At 49.2% G+C, this 15,565-nt stretch overlaps 1 protein-coding gene across 7 annotated transcripts in view; it reads left to right on the top strand.

The window, feature by feature from the left end:
- The window catches only part of NCAPD2 (non-SMC condensin I complex subunit D2), a 30,497-nt gene extending 14,973 nt beyond the window's left edge, over nucleotides 1-15,524 (top strand). For 4 of the 7 annotated variants that reach the window (XM_047787732.1, XM_047787733.1, XM_047787736.1 and 1 more), the window contains 23 exons: nucleotides 1,026-1,223; nucleotides 1,574-1,708; nucleotides 1,807-1,894; nucleotides 1,991-2,171; nucleotides 4,406-4,530; nucleotides 4,890-5,120; nucleotides 6,125-6,299; nucleotides 7,653-7,737; nucleotides 8,961-9,094; nucleotides 9,422-9,554; nucleotides 9,647-9,731; nucleotides 9,808-9,975; nucleotides 10,273-10,442; nucleotides 11,080-11,287; nucleotides 11,362-11,485; nucleotides 11,568-11,723; nucleotides 12,220-12,397; nucleotides 12,482-12,576; nucleotides 13,222-13,302; nucleotides 13,438-13,621; nucleotides 14,582-14,708; nucleotides 14,824-14,979; nucleotides 15,194-15,524. In XM_047787732.1, coding sequence (XP_047643688.1) covers nucleotides 1,026-1,223; nucleotides 1,574-1,708; nucleotides 1,807-1,894; nucleotides 1,991-2,171; nucleotides 4,406-4,530; nucleotides 4,890-5,120; nucleotides 6,125-6,299; nucleotides 7,653-7,737; nucleotides 8,961-9,094; nucleotides 9,422-9,554; nucleotides 9,647-9,731; nucleotides 9,808-9,975; nucleotides 10,273-10,442; nucleotides 11,080-11,287; nucleotides 11,362-11,485; nucleotides 11,568-11,723; nucleotides 12,220-12,397; nucleotides 12,482-12,576; nucleotides 13,222-13,302; nucleotides 13,438-13,621; nucleotides 14,582-14,708; nucleotides 14,824-14,979; nucleotides 15,194-15,279 — 3,303 coding nt within the window. In that variant the 3' untranslated portion in view covers nucleotides 15,280-15,524. The remainder of the gene's footprint in view (nucleotides 1-1,025; nucleotides 1,224-1,573; nucleotides 1,709-1,806; nucleotides 1,895-1,990; nucleotides 2,172-4,405; nucleotides 4,531-4,889; nucleotides 5,121-6,124; nucleotides 6,300-7,652; nucleotides 7,738-8,960; nucleotides 9,095-9,421; nucleotides 9,555-9,646; nucleotides 9,732-9,807; nucleotides 9,976-10,272; nucleotides 10,443-11,079; nucleotides 11,288-11,361; nucleotides 11,486-11,567; nucleotides 11,724-12,219; nucleotides 12,398-12,481; nucleotides 12,577-13,221; nucleotides 13,303-13,437; nucleotides 13,622-14,581; nucleotides 14,709-14,823; nucleotides 14,980-15,193) is intronic. The other 3 variants (XM_047787738.1, XM_047787735.1, XM_047787734.1) reach the window with 2 other exon arrangements.
- The last annotated feature ends 41 nt before the right edge of the window (nucleotides 15,525-15,565 follow it).

Raw genomic sequence — 15,565 nt, 5'->3', positions numbered from 1 at the left:
TCCACCCTTTCATCTAATGTACTTTACCTGTTGTTTGGTTTTTTTTTCCCCCCTCTTTTTTTGGCCACCCCGGAGCGTGTGGAGTTCTGGGCCAGGGATCAGATCCGAGCTGCAGCAACCCCGAATCCCTAACTCACTGTGCCTAGACAGGGATCAAACCTACATCGCAGTGCTCCAGAGATGCCACCCATCCCATTGCACCACATTGGGAACTCCTAATATACTTTAACCTTTAATGCAAGACCCATTCTCTGGCTTTTGGCCTGGCCAAACTCCCAGACCCTATCCTCCATCAGATTCTGTGATGGAAGTGGTTGGCACTAGGGCTGATTTGTGCTTCTCTGTCAGTAAGGTGTGGAACAGGGAGTGTGGGGGAAAGGCAGTGTTTATTAATAAGGATCAAAGGGTTTCAGCCTCAGATGGAAGGTAGAAATTACTGCTTTTCAAAAGTGTGTTGGTGGAGAAATGTGATTTCATATTCACCTGCCACCATGGTTACCTGGATGAGCCTTGTGAGAAAAAATTTCTCTTGGCCCTTGCTTATTTTGTCCCTGCATTCTCCTCTGAGCAGACAAGACCTTCTAGGATTCTTTTTTTTTTTTTAGGGCCACACCCATAGCATATGGAGGTTCCCAGGCTAGGGGTCAAATCAGAGCTGTAGCCACCGGCCTATGCCATAGCCAGAGCAACACCAGATCTGAGCCGCATCACTGACCTACACTGCAGCTGGTGGCAACGCTGGATCCTTAACCCACCAACTGAGGCCAGAGATTGAACCCATACTCGTCGGGTTCTTCAACCGATGAGCCACAATGGGAGGTCCCTGGAATTCATCTTTTTCCAGTGCTCTTGGGGAAAATACCTGTTGGGCAGTTGACAGAAAAAGTCAGAGCTGAGAAAAGCAAGCTTAATTAACCTTACCTAAAGGCCTTACCCCTCCTTTGTGCCTGGATAAACACTAGAGTTTAGGGAAAGGACAGTTAGTATTGGGGTGCAGAGGCTTATACCAACCTCATTTTCCTCAGAATTACATGATGCGCAATGCCGTGCTGGCAGCCATGGCAGAGATGGTGCTGCAGGTTCTGAATGGGGATCAGCTGGAGGCAGCGGCCCGAGACACCCGAGACCAGTTCTTGGACACCTTGCAAGCCCATGGCCACGACGTCAATTCCTTTGTGCGGAGCCGTGTTTTGCAACTTTTCACCCGGATCGTCCAGCAGAAGGTGAGCAGCTTTCAACATGATAAAGATACACAGTATCCCACTGTGTACAGACTGAAGAAGGGAGGAATCCAGGGTCAAAAGGAAGTAGCTGTGTCAAAGAAGAGTCTAGAATTCAGGATTTTACTACGACTAGTAAGGTCTTCCTCTATCAAGGACAAGGATGCAGGGCTCCATTTAAGGACTACACTGCATCTTAACCACTACAAAAGAGTACTCCTGAACTATTCACATCCCATAGAAAAATTTCTTTAGAATGAGTGGGTATCTCATGTAGAGTGTACTTCATGAGCGTCTTGAGCAGAGCGGAAGGTATAAGGTGGGATCTCATCCTCTCTTCTTACCCCACGTAGGCTCTGCCCCTGACACGTTTCCAGGCAGTGGTGGCCTTAGCAGTGGGGCGTCTGGCAGACAAGTCGGTGCTGGTATGTAAAAATGCCATCCAGCTGCTGGCCAGTTTTCTTGCCAATAATCCCTTTTCCTGCAAGGTAAGAGGGCTTGTTCCACCCCAAAAAGAATAAATTAAATGGAAATAGAGGTGAAATTCCATGACTTCAAGACCCTGATGTTCATTTTACCTTGATAGCTTAGCGATACTGACCTTGCTGGACCACTGCAGAAAGAAACCCAGAAATTACAAGAGATGAGGGTCCAGAGGCGAGCTGCAGCTGCTTGTGAGTGATCGCTGCATGGGCATGCTCACCTCAGACATCCTTCTCCCTCCAGCCGGAAACTGAGTGCAAGAGTCTAAGTGAGACTTTCTCATTCAGCCACAGTGCTGGACCCAGAGGAGGAGTGGGGAGCCATGCTGCCAGAGTTGAAGGCTACCCTGCAGCAGCTGCTGAAGCTCCCCCAGGAAGGAGAGGGGATGCCTGAGGAAATTGCCAAGACAGAGACCGCCAAAGAGGTGGAAAGTCGCATCCGTCGGTTGCTAGCCAAAGCTAGTTACAGGTATGTGAAAGGCTGGGATATTCTTGAATGACCTGTTAGGTTTATTTTTATTTATTTATTTAGTCTTTTTGCCTTTTCTAGGGCCGCTCCCGTGGCATATGGAGGTTCCCAGGCTAGGGGTCTAATCAGAGCTGTAGCCACCGACCTACACCACAGCCACAGCAAGGCGGGATCCGAGCCGCATCTGCAACCTACACCACAGCTCACGGCAACGCTGGATCCTTGAGCAAGGCCAGGGATCGAACCACTGAGCAAGGCCAGGGATCGAACCTGAAACCTCATGGTTCCTAGTCGGATTCGTTAACCACTGAGCTGCGACAGGAACTCCAAGGTTTAGAGTTAACCTTTGAGAAACAGTGTTTTTTCAAATGAACTTCACTTAGGGTATGCTGCCACCAGATGATGGTAGGTATTTTCATGGCAGTAATGGTCTGAACACCAGGTTTATGCTAAAGGCAAAGTCTGCAATTAAGTGTGCTTTCTACTTTTACAAATGTTTAAAGAAACTACTAAAACAACTAAATGTAAATAGTATTGTAATTAAATATGACCAAAGTTCTGTTTCATTTGAAGAAGAAGACCTATGAGTATAATTCTGATTCTGTAAAGTAAGTTGCTTAAACTTTCTGGGCCTCAGTGTCATTATTTATTTTAAAATAGTTTATCAGCGGGAGCTCCCTGGTGGCTCTGCAGGTTAAGGATCTGATATTGTCACTGCTGAGGCTCAGGTCACTGCAGTGGTTTGATCCCTGGCCGAGAAACTTCCGCAAGCCAGGGACATGATTAGATGTTAAGATCTGTAACGGCTTTCTAATTCTTTTTTTTTCTTTTTTTTTTGTCTTTGTTGCCATTTCTTGGGCCACTGCTGCGGCATATGGAGGTTCCCAGGCTAGGGGTCTAATAGGAGCTGTAGCCACGGGCCTATGCCACAGCCACAGCAACGCGGGATCCGAGCCGCGTCCGCAACCTACACCACAGCTCACGGCAACGCTGGATCGTTAACCCACTGAGCAAGGGCAGGGATCGAACCCGCAACCTCATGGTTCCTAGTCGGATTCGTTAACCACTGAGCCACGACGGGAACTCCGGCTTTCTAATTCTAAAACCCATGAGCTGATAAATAATAACAAACTTGCTCAATCCTGCCTTAATCTTTAATCAATCTAATATGAATCCTGATCTTAGAGATAAGATTTTTTTGTCTAGAACTTCATCACAGCAACCAAAGCCTTATAGCTATTAACAGGTATTAAACCTCAGCCACAAGTTACTTGTTTACTTCTTACCTAATTAGGCTATTCAGAAAAGGCTAAAGAGAAGGTGGCCAGGGGCCTCCAGGCATCCTAATGATCCTTCAGAAAAAGGCTTCTTCATGGAGTTCCCACTTGGTACTGCAGATTAAGGATCCAGCACTGTCACTGCAGCAGCTTGGGTTGTTGCTGTGGCATGGTTTGATCCCTAGCTCAGGAACTTCAGTATGCTGTGAATGAGGCCAAAAAAAAAAAGAAAAAAATGCTTCTTGCCATGTTAGAGATGTCTCTTCCTCCAGCAATCTTCAGCGGTTGAAGCTGGGTGAAGTTCTTAATAATAGTGCAGGCTTTGGCTTCCAATTACAAACTTAAACATGTGTTAGAACAAATCTTTTTTTTTTTTTTTTCTTTGTCTTTGTCTTTTAGGCCTGCATTCAAGACATATGAAAGTTCCCAGACTAGGAGTCTAATCCTAGCCTGATCCTTAACCCACTGAGCAGGGCCGGGGATCAAACACACATCCTCATGGAGCCTAGTCAGGTTTGTTACCACTAAGCCACAATGGGAACTCCAGAACAAAACATTTTTAAAGTTTTTTAACTTTTTTTTAATGGTTTAATAGCAGTGTTTTGTTTGTTTTGTTTTAACAGAAACCTGCTTTTTTGAAATTAGATAATATATTCACATTGTAAAAAATTTAAAATTACAAGGACATGCCATGAAAAATCCCTTCCAAACCTGCTTTCCGGCCATTCACTTCCCTTCTCTTGGGAAGGCAATGCTGGTTGTTACAGAGCCTCTTTCTAGAAATAATGTTCAGTCAGACAGTCAAACATGTTTTCATTTTTTCCCCCTTTTTACACAAATGACAGAATTCTCTACCCATAGGTCTCAGTTCTTGATAGAATCGTGAAATAGGCTTCCTGACACAGGGTTGCAGACACTCTTATGGTGCCAAATTGGTGACAGGTGATGTTCTGTCAGGCAGGCCATCATTCTAGCTCGAGGAGCCATAGGCCACTTCCAGGAGTCTCAGCCCTTCTGTCATATGGACCCAGAGGATTCAGAGGAGACCAGGTTCCTGACTCTCTTAGGAACTATCTTCAAAGGTAAATTCCTTTTCCTTCTTCAGTCAACAAGCAAGACATTTCAACTAGTGTTTATGGACTGTTTATGTCAAATGCTGGCCTCACTGACAACCTGATGCTGAAAGAGGCCAAAGGGGAGTTAGCAGTGCTTCTGCCTTGGAATGGAAGCAGCTCCAGCCCAAGATCGATAGTCATGGGGTATGAAAGGGTATTTCCAGACCACAGAGGACTCGAATCTTTTTTTGAGATGTGAACCAAGATACTTAATTCTAAATTCATGCTTTCCTCTTGTAGAAATGAATATCCAGGGATGTTTAGAGCTGTTGGTTTCTCCATGTGCCCCTGTACAAAAACCATCTTGTAATTTCTCTGACTCCTAGGCCCAGAAGCTCCCACCCAGGAGAAGACTCCCCAGGGGGCTGTGGGGAACTTGGGCTCAGGAGAAACTGGCTGTGAAGACAAGTCAGAGCCTGAGAAAGGCAGGGAAAATGATGAGCTGGTGAAGCAGGAAATGCTGGTGCAGTACTTGCAGGATGCCTACAGCTTCTCTCAGAAGATCACAGAGGCCATTGGCATCATCAGCAAGATGATGTATGAACACACAACCACAGGTGGGCAGCGCCCCCTCTGTAAGGATGGGGCTTGAAGTTGGAAAAACCATTCTTGTCCATATTTTATTGACAATCTGTCTGCTCCTTTGGGTTTTTTGTTTTGTTTTGCTTTATTTTTATTATAGTTACTTTATAGTGCGGTACCAATTTTTGCTATATAGCAAAATGCCCCAATCATTCATACATGCATATATATATATATGTGTACACACACACACACACATTCTTTTTCTCATCTTCCATCATGTTCTTTCCCAGGAGATCGGATATCGTTCCCTGTGCTATACATTAGGGCCTCATTCATTGCTTAGCCATTCTTTTTTTTTTTTTTTGTCTTTTTGCTATTTCTTGGGCCGCTCCCGCGGCATATGGAGGTTCCCAGGCTAGGGGTTGAATCGGAGCTGTAGCCACCAGCCTACGCCAGGGCCATAGCAACGCGGGATCCGAGCTGCGTCTGCAACCTACACCACAGCTCAGGGCAACGCCGGATCCTTAACCCACTGAGCAAGGGCAGGGACCGAACCCGCACCCTCATGGTTCCTAGTCGGATTCGTTAACCACTGCGCCACGACGGTAACTCCTGCTTATCCATTCTAAGTGTAATAGTTTGCATCTACCAACCCCAAACTCCCTGTTCATCCCACTGTCTTCCCCCCTTGCCCTTGGCAACCCCTCGTCTGTTGTCTATGTCTATGGGCCTGTTTCTGTTTTGAGTATAGGTTTACTTTTAGATCCACACGTGATATCCTGTGGTATTTGTCTTTCTTTCTGTATTTGCTCCTTAGACCTGCCCAGATACTTTACTTCCCCATGCTTTGTGTAGCCCTGTGGAGGACGTCTATTTTAGCGCATTTAGTATTTCACGGTAGGTCATTTAGGGGAGTCAGCATCCTCAGGGAAAATGAGGAAGGCTTCCGCACGATGTTGATTTACAGTAAGGAAGGTTCTATGAGTGTTGAGAGTTTTGCCAAGCAGATAGGTGACATTTGTGTCTGTCCTCTCAGTGGTGCAGGAGGTGATTGAATTCTTTGTGATGGTGTTCCAATTTGGGGTACCCCAGGCCCTGTTCGGGGTGCGTCGCATGCTGCCTCTCATCTGGTCAAAGGAGCCTGGTGTCCGGGAAGCTGTGCTGAACGCCTACCGTCAGCTTTATCTCAAACCTAAGGGTGACTCCGCCAGGTAGATGGGCCTCATTTGCCTTCACTAACTTTTCTGAAGTCAGCTCCTCAGGATGTGTCTGGTCTCCTAAAGGAAGATGGGGAAGTGGGCACCCTTCTAGGGGAATTCTAAATCTGGAGGTAATAGGTCTGTAGTGGGGCTTGGGATGGGGCTGAACTTCCAGTGAAACCCATCATGAGCAGTTATCTATTTGTTTGTTTTTTCCCCCAAGTCAAAAAATATTTTTATTAATGGTAGAATCAGAGCTGTTAAGAATTGAACTGTGTCCCCACAAATTTTGATTTTTAACTTTTTTTTTTTTAATGAAAGTATAGTTGATTTACAGTGTTGTGCTAATTGTTGTACAGCAAAGTGGCTTGGTTATGCATATATATATATATATATATATACACACACATATATATATATATATCATCATTATGATTTATCCCATGAGATTGGATATAGTTCCCTGTATAATACAGTAGGACCTTGTTGTCTATCCATTCTAAATGTTTGCATTATTCGTTTGGTTTTTTTTTAATATTTTATTGAAGTGCAGTATTATCTAAGTTACAGGTGTATAGTGATTCACATTTTTTTAAACGTTATATTCTATTTATAATTACAAAATACACCCTGTGTTGTACAATATACCCTTGTAGCTTATTTTATTTTATTTTACTTATTTATTTATTTTTGGGGTCTTTTTGCCATTTCTTGGGCTGCTCCCACAGCATATGGAGGTTCCCAGGCTAGGGGTCAAATCGGAGCTGTAGCCACCGGCCTATGCCAGAGTCACAGCAGCGTGGGATCCGAGCCGCGTCTGCGACCTACACCACAGCTCACGGCAACGCCGGATCCTTAACCCACTGAGCAAGGCCAGGGATCGAACTCGCGACCTCATGGTTCCTAGTTGGATTCGTTAACCACTGCTCCACGACGGGAACTCCTATTTTATTTTATTTTATTTTTTATCTTTTGTCTTTTTAGGGCTGCACTCATGGCATATGATGGTTCCCAGGCTAGGGGTCAAATTGGAGCTGTAGCTGCTGGCCTGTGCCACAGCCACAGCAATGCAGGATCCTTAACCCAATGAACGAGGCCAGGGATCAAACCTGCATCCTCATGGATGCTAGTCAGATTCATTTCTGCTGAGTTCCTTATTTTATACGTAATGATTTGTACCTCTTAATCCCTGTAGTGCTCCTCCTCCTTTTCCCCTCCCCATTGGTAACCACTGGTTGTTCTCTTTATCTTTGCGTCTAAAGCAGTTATTATTATTTGATACTGTGCTGGAATTCACTAATAATCCGTTTACCAGTTTCAACTTCTCAGTCTTTTAATGACCCCTGATCTCTGCTGTTCCGACAGAGCCAAGGCCCAGACTTTGATTCACAATCTCTCTTTGCTGCTAGTGGATGCCTCAGTTGGGACCATTCAGTGTCTTGAGGAAATTGTAAGTCCTCTCACTTCCACTTTTTATTCAGCAGGTATTGGTGAGTGATTACTTTGGTTCAGCAACTTACTCAGCCTCCCCAAAGATTATTTGCTTTCAAGTCTAGTTGGCAGCCAAAAAACACAAAACATATAGAACAACGCAGCAGATAGTTTGTTTTTGTTTTCGCTTTTTAGGGCCGCACCCACGGCGTATGGAGGTTCCCAGGCTAGTGGTTGAATCGGAGCTGCAGCTGCCACCCTGCGCCACAGCCATAGCAATGCTGGATCCGAGCTGTGTCTGCAACCTACACCATAGCTCGTGGCAATGCCGGATCCTTAACCTAGTGAGCGAGGCCAGGGATCAAACCTGTGTCTTCATGGATGCTAGTCGGGTTCATTAACCACTGAGCCATGACAGAAACTCCAGGAGGGAAAACATTTCAGACAGAAAGCCAAGAAAGCATTGCCTGTGTTGTAGAATGAAGACCATTGTGTTTTGGCTCAAACTGTTATCTGCAAGAGATAGTAAAGCTGGAGATGTGGGTTGGAAGTAAATCATGAAGGTCCCGGATATCTTTCAAGAGTCTCGGGCTTGAACCTTGTCAGCCAGGGATCCCAGCATTTTAGTGAGGCAGATCTGCTTTGAGGCATTTGGACTGTGAGATAAAAGGTCGAGGTGCTGCGGACCAGCGGCGTCCACTGGGAGGAGCACCGCCACCGGCCGTGGTTCCTCCTCACTGTGAGAAGAGCTGGTGGTGGTGCCTGGCCCGAGGTGTCACAGGGGAGCCTATCCAGCAGGCAAGGAAGAGCTCTTTCTGCAGAACTGTGGTGTCATGAAATACATGTCTGGGGAGACCGCAGCACACAGGCTGGTTGGAGCAGAGGCTAGGGACGGGATCTCCCTGGGGGCTGCCCTAGGTGTGCAGTGACAGGGGTCTGGACTTTGGGAGTGGAAGGAAAATTACACTTGATGGAAAACAAATTTTAAAAGGTAGAATAGGGAGTTCCTGTTGTGGCTCAGCAAGTTATAACCCGACTAGTATCCATGAGGATCCCTGGCCTCGCTCAGTGGGTTAAGGATCCAGTGTTGCCTTGAGCTGTGGTGTAGGTCGCAGATGTGGCTTGGGTCAAAGGTAGCTGTGGCGTCGACCGGCAGCTACATCTCTGATTCAACCTCTAGCCACGAGAGGAACTCTGGAAATCATTTATTTTTTATTTGAGCCCTTATTCTTTTCTCTTCAGATCTGTGAGTTTGTGCAGAAGGATGAATTGAAACCAGCCGTGACCCAAGTGCTGTGGGAACGGGCAACCGAGAAGGTCCCCTGTTCTCCTCTGGAGCGCTGTTCCTCTGTCATGCTTCTTGGGATGATGGCACGGTGAGGCTCAGATCCAGACGGGCAATGGGATGAGAGAAGAAAGGAAGGTTCCCGTTTCTTCAGTAATGGCAGTAATAGCAGTCAGGCCCAACTGAGTTCTGTGCCTGTGTCAGCTACTAAGCGGAGAATAAAACGGTGACAGTACCAATCCACCCGCCCAGCAGAAGTAGAGCAAGAGGGATGCCGAGGAGCCAGCCCTATGTCAGAGCCTCGCTGGAGCGCTCCAAGGCTCTAGAAGCCCTGCATTGGGTGCTGGTTCCTACCAGCGTTGTCCCCCACACAGAGTCATGTCCATGAGTGGCTTTAACTCTGGCTTCCTTCTCCTAGAGGAAAACCAGAAATTGTGGGCAGCAACTTAGACACTCTGGTGAGCATAGGGCTGGATGAGAAGTTTCCACCAGACTACAGGCTGGCCCAACAGGTGTGCCATGCCATCACCAACATCTCTGACAGGAGGAAGGTATGTGGGGTGGTTACGTCTAAACCAAAGAGAGTGGGCATCCTCTTATTCACTCGCAACACATACCCACAGTGTCTCCCCACTCTCCACAGCCTTCGCTGGGCAAACGTCACCCTCCCTTCCGGCTGCCGCAGGAACACTGCTTGTTTGAGCGACTGCGGGAGATGGTCACAAAGGGTGAGCTACAGTCAAGGGCCTTAGGCAGAATTGGGTCCTTTGTCTGCCATGGCAACTTGTCCTTTCTCCTGTGCAGGTATTGTCCACCCGGACCCACTCTGGATCCCATTCAAAGAGGCAGCAGTGACCCTCATTTACCAGCTGGCAGAGGGCCCTGAGGCAATCTGTGCCCAGATGTTGCAGGGCTGTGCGAAGCAGGCCCTGGAGAAGCTGGAGGAGAAGAGCCCTCCCCAGGAGGCCCCGAGTAAGTGGGCCGAAGGGTCCATGGGTCCCTGGGCAGTGAACAGCTACTGCTTTACCGCAGAAAAGAAGCCACTGCCACTACCACTTCCTACAATGAATCCTGACCCCCTTAGCCCACGCTGTCCCTTTTTGTCACTCAGGCTGGGCCAGTCTCTGCCACCATCTCCTTCACTCTCTTCTCTTGCTTCTTCACTGGGTTGTAGAGCACATGAGCAAGGGGCCATCAGTGCAAACAGGGCGGGCTCCAGGGAGACTTGATTATCTGTCTCTCCCTGCCTCCCCACTCCACCTCCTGCAGAGGACACCCCCATGCTCCCCACTTTCCTGTTGATGAACCTGCTGTCCCTGGCTGGGGATGTGGCTCTGCAGCAGCTGGTGCACCTGGAGCAGGCAGTGAGTGGAGAGCTCTGTCGGCGCCGAGTTCTTCAGGAAGAGCAGGAGCATAAGGCAAAAGATCCCAAGGAGAAGGTGAATGGCACGCCCCGGCATTTGGGTTTGTGTCCAGGACGTTTCCCAGACGTTGCTTCTTTCTTTCGGATCCTTCACCTTTCCTCCCTGGGTGGGGGTCTCTGCTTCTCTCCCGTTGAATGTGCTGAGGGAGACTGCCTCCTTGCTGCGGCTGCTCGGAACCATCAGTGAGAACAAAGATGGATCACCCGGGAAGGAAAGTTTGAGGTGAATACAGAGCATGAGTGAGGGACTTTGGCATAAAATACAGGCTGTGCCCGAAGCAGTGTTTGTTAGAACCTGCTTACTCCCACTGGTTTTCCAGCAGCCTTAGTGCCTGGGCCTGGCACCTGATGGGACCTTGTGTTCTCTCCACTAGAGGCGGTGATGTCTGGCAAACAAATGAGACACAGCCCTGCAGCAGTGGGATAAAGTCTGACCTTCTCCGTGGGTTCAGTCTGACTTGAACCACAGTCTGGCAGGCTCCATCTCTTTACTGTATACAGGAAATCATATGCTTCTATGAGGATGAATTGGGCAGAGATGTAGGGTGCTTTGGCAACTTAAACACAAATGGAAGGGATCTAGTTCCTTTCTGTTTAATTCAAGAGTCCCTCCTCTTCAGATACACGTGACAAGCCTGTAAATGGTTTTGCAGAATTTGCCTTTCCCCAGAGCCATTCATGTGAAAGGAAGGATAGGCTGGAATCAAAACTGTCTGCGCACCCGTGATTCCTGGCTGCTTTCCCATCAGAATGCAAGCTCTGAGGCCACCATGGAGGAGGAGATGGGGCTGGTCGGGGCCACTGCTGATGACACCGAGGCAGAACTGATCCGCGGCATCTGTGAGCTGGAGCTGCTGGATGGTGAGATGGGTTGCAGAGTGACCTCCCCAGCTAGTAGCTAGCCTGTCCCAAACCTAGAGTTGTTCTTCCCCTAGGCAAACAGACCCTGGCTGCCTTCGTTCCACTTCTCCTCAAAGTTTGCAATAACCCTGGTCTCTATAGCAACCCAGAGCTCTGTGCAGCTGCTTCACTTGCCCTGGGCAAGTTCTGTATGATCAGGTAGGCCCTGAGGTGGTATCGCCTTGGGCGGGGTGTGTGTAGAGGGGTATGGATTCCCTGACGATCCTCTCTTTGCCCCCAGTGCCACTTTCTGTGACTCCCAGCTTCGTCTTCTGTTCACCATGCTAGAAAAGTCCTCACTCCCCACTGTTCGATCTAACCTCATGATTGCTACTGGGGATCTGGCCATCCGCTTCCCCAACCTGGTGGACCCCTGGACCCCTCATCTGTATGCTCGGTGAGAGATCCTTCACAGTGCCTGAGCTGTCCTTGGCAGCCCCAGAGGCTGGGGTGAGGTCGGTGAGAATCGCCAGGACTATGTCCCCTGGTCCCCAGCCTTCCCTTGAACGTCTACTTGATACCTGACCTGCGCAGGCCCTGGCTGAGTGTGGCCCCAAAGGGATTGACGCCTCTTGTCTAAAGCCTTGGTTATAGGCTTGGCCTTTTTCCTTAAACCCAGCTTTTAAATCTAGAAAGCCTCTAATTGCTTCTAGAATGGCACAGTAGGCCATAGTGGGGTTCTCTTGTGGTACAGTGGGTTAAGGATCCAGTGCCGTCACTGGAGCAGCTCGGGTTGCTGCGGTGGTGCGGGTTCCATCCATGGCCTGGGAACTTCACATCTCACAGGTGCAGCCAAAAACAAAGAGGCCATAGATTCCTGCTGAGGGCCTCCAGGGCAGCCTCAGGGTGTAGCCCATGGTCTTGGTCCCATTGACTTGAGATCTCATTCCTAGCCTCCGGGACCCGGCCCAGCAAGTGCGTAAAACAGCCGGGCTGGTGATGACCCACCTGATCCTGAAGGATATGGTGAAGGTGAAGGGACAGGTGAGCGAGATGGCCGTGCTGCTCATCGACCCCGCTCCTCAGATTGCTGCCCTGGCCAAGAACTTCTTTAATGAGCTTTCCCACAAGGTAAGAGGTGGGAGCAGCCTCAGGTGTGCTGCCAAGGGAACACGCAGGTCTCCTCTCTCTGTGACATGACTGTCTGTCTTACAGGGCAACGCCATCTATAACCTCCTTCCAGATATCATCAGCCGCCTGTCGGCTCCCGAGGGAGGGGTGGAGGAAGAGCCTTTCCACACCATCATGAAGTACGCTTCCCTGGGCCTTGGGACACGTTTTCCATGTAGCGCAGGCTTAGGACTCAGACAAACCTGTGTGTGAATTCTGGCTCTGTGGCTCTGTGTCTCTGTAGCCGTGTGGACTCCAGCAGTGACAGCCTCTCTGTGCCTGTTCCTCCTGTGTAGAACGAGCCCCCAAATGTTTGCCCCTTATTAGTTCTTAAGAAGATTCAGTAAGATGAAAGTTCCTCCATGAGGCTGTGGGTTCGATACCTGGCCTCGCTCAGCAGGTTAAGGATCTGGCATTGCTGTGAGGTGTGGTGTAGGCCAGCAGCTCTAGCTCCAATTCGACCCCTAGCCTGGGAACCTCCATATGCCGTGGGTGCGGCCCTAAAAAGACAAAAGACAGAAAAAAAAAAAAAGATGAAAGTTCCTAATGGGGGTAAGCACATACTAGTACTAGAGGGTCGCTGCTTTTGTCCTAAAGTTCCAGTCACAGTGAAAATTCCTCAGGAGGGTGGCGAGGACCCCTCCCTGAGGGACAGGAGAGGCCAGGGACGGGCCAGGGCAGGGAAGAGTCGGCTGCTGAGGCAGGATGATAGAGGCTGGGCCGGGCCTGGGGCTGGGCTCGGAGCCGCCCCTGGAGACAGCCCGTTGGTATCTCCCCTCCTGCAGGCAGCTCCTCTCCTACATCACCAAGGACAAGCAGACCGAGAGCCTGGTGGAAAAGCTCTGTCAGCGGTTCCGCACAGCCCGGTATGCTGCCTCCTGGAGGGTTCTCTGTGCCCAGAGAAAAGAGCGCACGGTGGCATCTGGGCTGGGAGGGACTGCGGGGCAGGCACGGGCCTGCCCTCCATCCCGCTGCTCCTCACCACGCCCTCCCACCCGCAGAACTGAGCGGCAGTACCGGGACCTGGCCTACTGCGTGTCGCAGCTGCCCCTCACAGAGCGGGGCCTCCGCAAGATGCTGGACAACTTTGATTGCTTTGGAGATAAACTATCAGACGAGTCCATCTTTAGTGCCTTTTTGTCAGTTGTAGGCAAGTTGCGACGTGGAGCCAAGCCGGAGGGCAAGGTGAGTGGCGCCTGCTGCATTCCAGCCGCTGTTCTGAGGAAACCCAGCTGGTTGCAACCAAGTAACCAGAATGACCTGAGCCGGGATCTTTTTCCAGTTCCTGTTTCTTTGTTTCTTCTTCTTTTTTTTTTTTTTTTTTTTTTGGTGACTTTATTAAGGGCAATTTCAGGTTCAAAGCAAAATCAAGTAGAAGGTATAGTTTCTCCAAAGGCCCCATGCTCCCACGCAGGCACAGCCTCCTCAGTTACCCACACCCCCGCCAGAGGCCAGAGCCAGACCTATGGTACAGTGGGTGAGCCTGCCTCGACGTGTCACAGCGCCCAAAGAGCACGGTTTCCAGGACTGTTCACTCCTGGTGTGCGCGCTGTGGGTTTGGATGAATAGCTTGTGCCCAGCGCTGTGTGTTTCGTTCAGAGTAGTCCCCCTGCCCCAGCACCCTCTGCTCCCCGTTCAGCCCCCTTCCTACAGCCCTGGCAGCCACTGATCCTTTTCCTGTCACCACAGCGTTGGCTTTCGCAGGATGTCACAGCATTGGAATCACAGTGTGTACCCTGCTCAGTTGGGTTCTTTCACTTAGTAATACAGATTTAAAGTTCCTCCATGTCTTTTCACTGCCTTGTTTCTTTTTAATCTTAGAAATAACTATTTCCTGGAGTTCCCGTCGTGGCTCAGTGGTTAACGAATCAGACTGGGAACCATGAGGTTTCGGGTTCGATCCCTGGCCTTGCTCAGTGGGTTAAGGATCCGGCGTTGCCGTGAGCTGTGGTGTAGGTTGCAGACGCGGCTCAGATCCCGCGTTGCTGTGGCTCTGGCGTAGGCCGGCAGCTACAGCTCCGATTCGACCCCTAGCCTGGGAACTTCCATATGCCATGAGAGCGGCCCAAGAAAATGGCAAAAAGGTTAAAAAAAAAAAAAGAAATAACTATTTCCAGGCCTACTTTTAATCTTTTTTTCCTCCAGGCTGTAATAGATGAATTTGAGCAGAAGCTTCGGGCCTGTCACACCAGAGGTTTGGATGCAATAGAGGAATTTGAGATGGGCCAAGGAGGCAGCCAGAGAGCCCCATCAGCCAAGAAACTACCTGCTGGTATGTGAGGCAGCGCCTTGGGAGAGACCAGGCGGGGCCTCCTCGCTGATAGAAGTTCTTTTTTTTTTTTTTTTTTTTTTTCCCTTTTTCCAACTCATGCCTCTGCCTTTTCTAGTCTCTAGACACCGGCATCTGGCCTCTGCAGCTTCAGACAATGACTTTGTCACACCTGAGCCCCGCCGTACTACCCGTCGGCATCCAAACACCCAGCAGCAAGTTTCGAAAAAGAAGCTCAGAATTGTCTTCTCGAGCGACGAGTCCAGCGAGGAGGGTACGGTGCCCCTTTCTGGACCTGGCCCAGAGCGAGCACAGCTTGCAGGGAGGCCTGCTTTGATGGCAGGCCTGCCACATAGTCCCCCACCCCCATGTCGTCCTCCCCCCACTGGGCAGTGTGGTCAGGGACTGTCCCATTCGTTCTCTTGAGACCCGTTTTTCACCATATTTGTGACTCAGCTTTGTCTCATTCCCCCAATTCTTTTGAATAGAACTGTCAGCAGAGATGATGGAAGATGAGACACCCAAGAAAACCACCCCCATCCGCCGAGCATCTGCTCACAGACAAAGATCCTAGAGGCGGTCCTGCCTGTTCCCATCCCAGCCAGCCCTGCAGGTGTCTTGTGGAGTGACCCTGAATTCCATTCCCCTTGTAAAATACTTGTTTACCTGTCTCCTTGGGTTTTTTTAATGTGTAAATGGTCTTTATAATGTTAGGCTTTGCTAAACTAAGCCTAACTGAACCGAGTCGAGTTGTTTTCCAGAATGTATGTTTGCCAGTTTCTTTGTTTTCTAATGAATAAATATTTTTATATACTTTTAGAGGTTTTTCCTAAGCCTGTCTGTGTTTCATCCCACATTAG

This window comes from Phacochoerus africanus, chromosome 7 (assembly GCF_016906955.1).
Source record: "Phacochoerus africanus isolate WHEZ1 chromosome 7, ROS_Pafr_v1, whole genome shotgun sequence".
NCBI lineage: Eukaryota > Metazoa > Chordata > Mammalia > Artiodactyla > Suidae > Phacochoerus > Phacochoerus africanus.
This window is presented reverse-complemented; position numbering and strand designations above follow the sequence as displayed.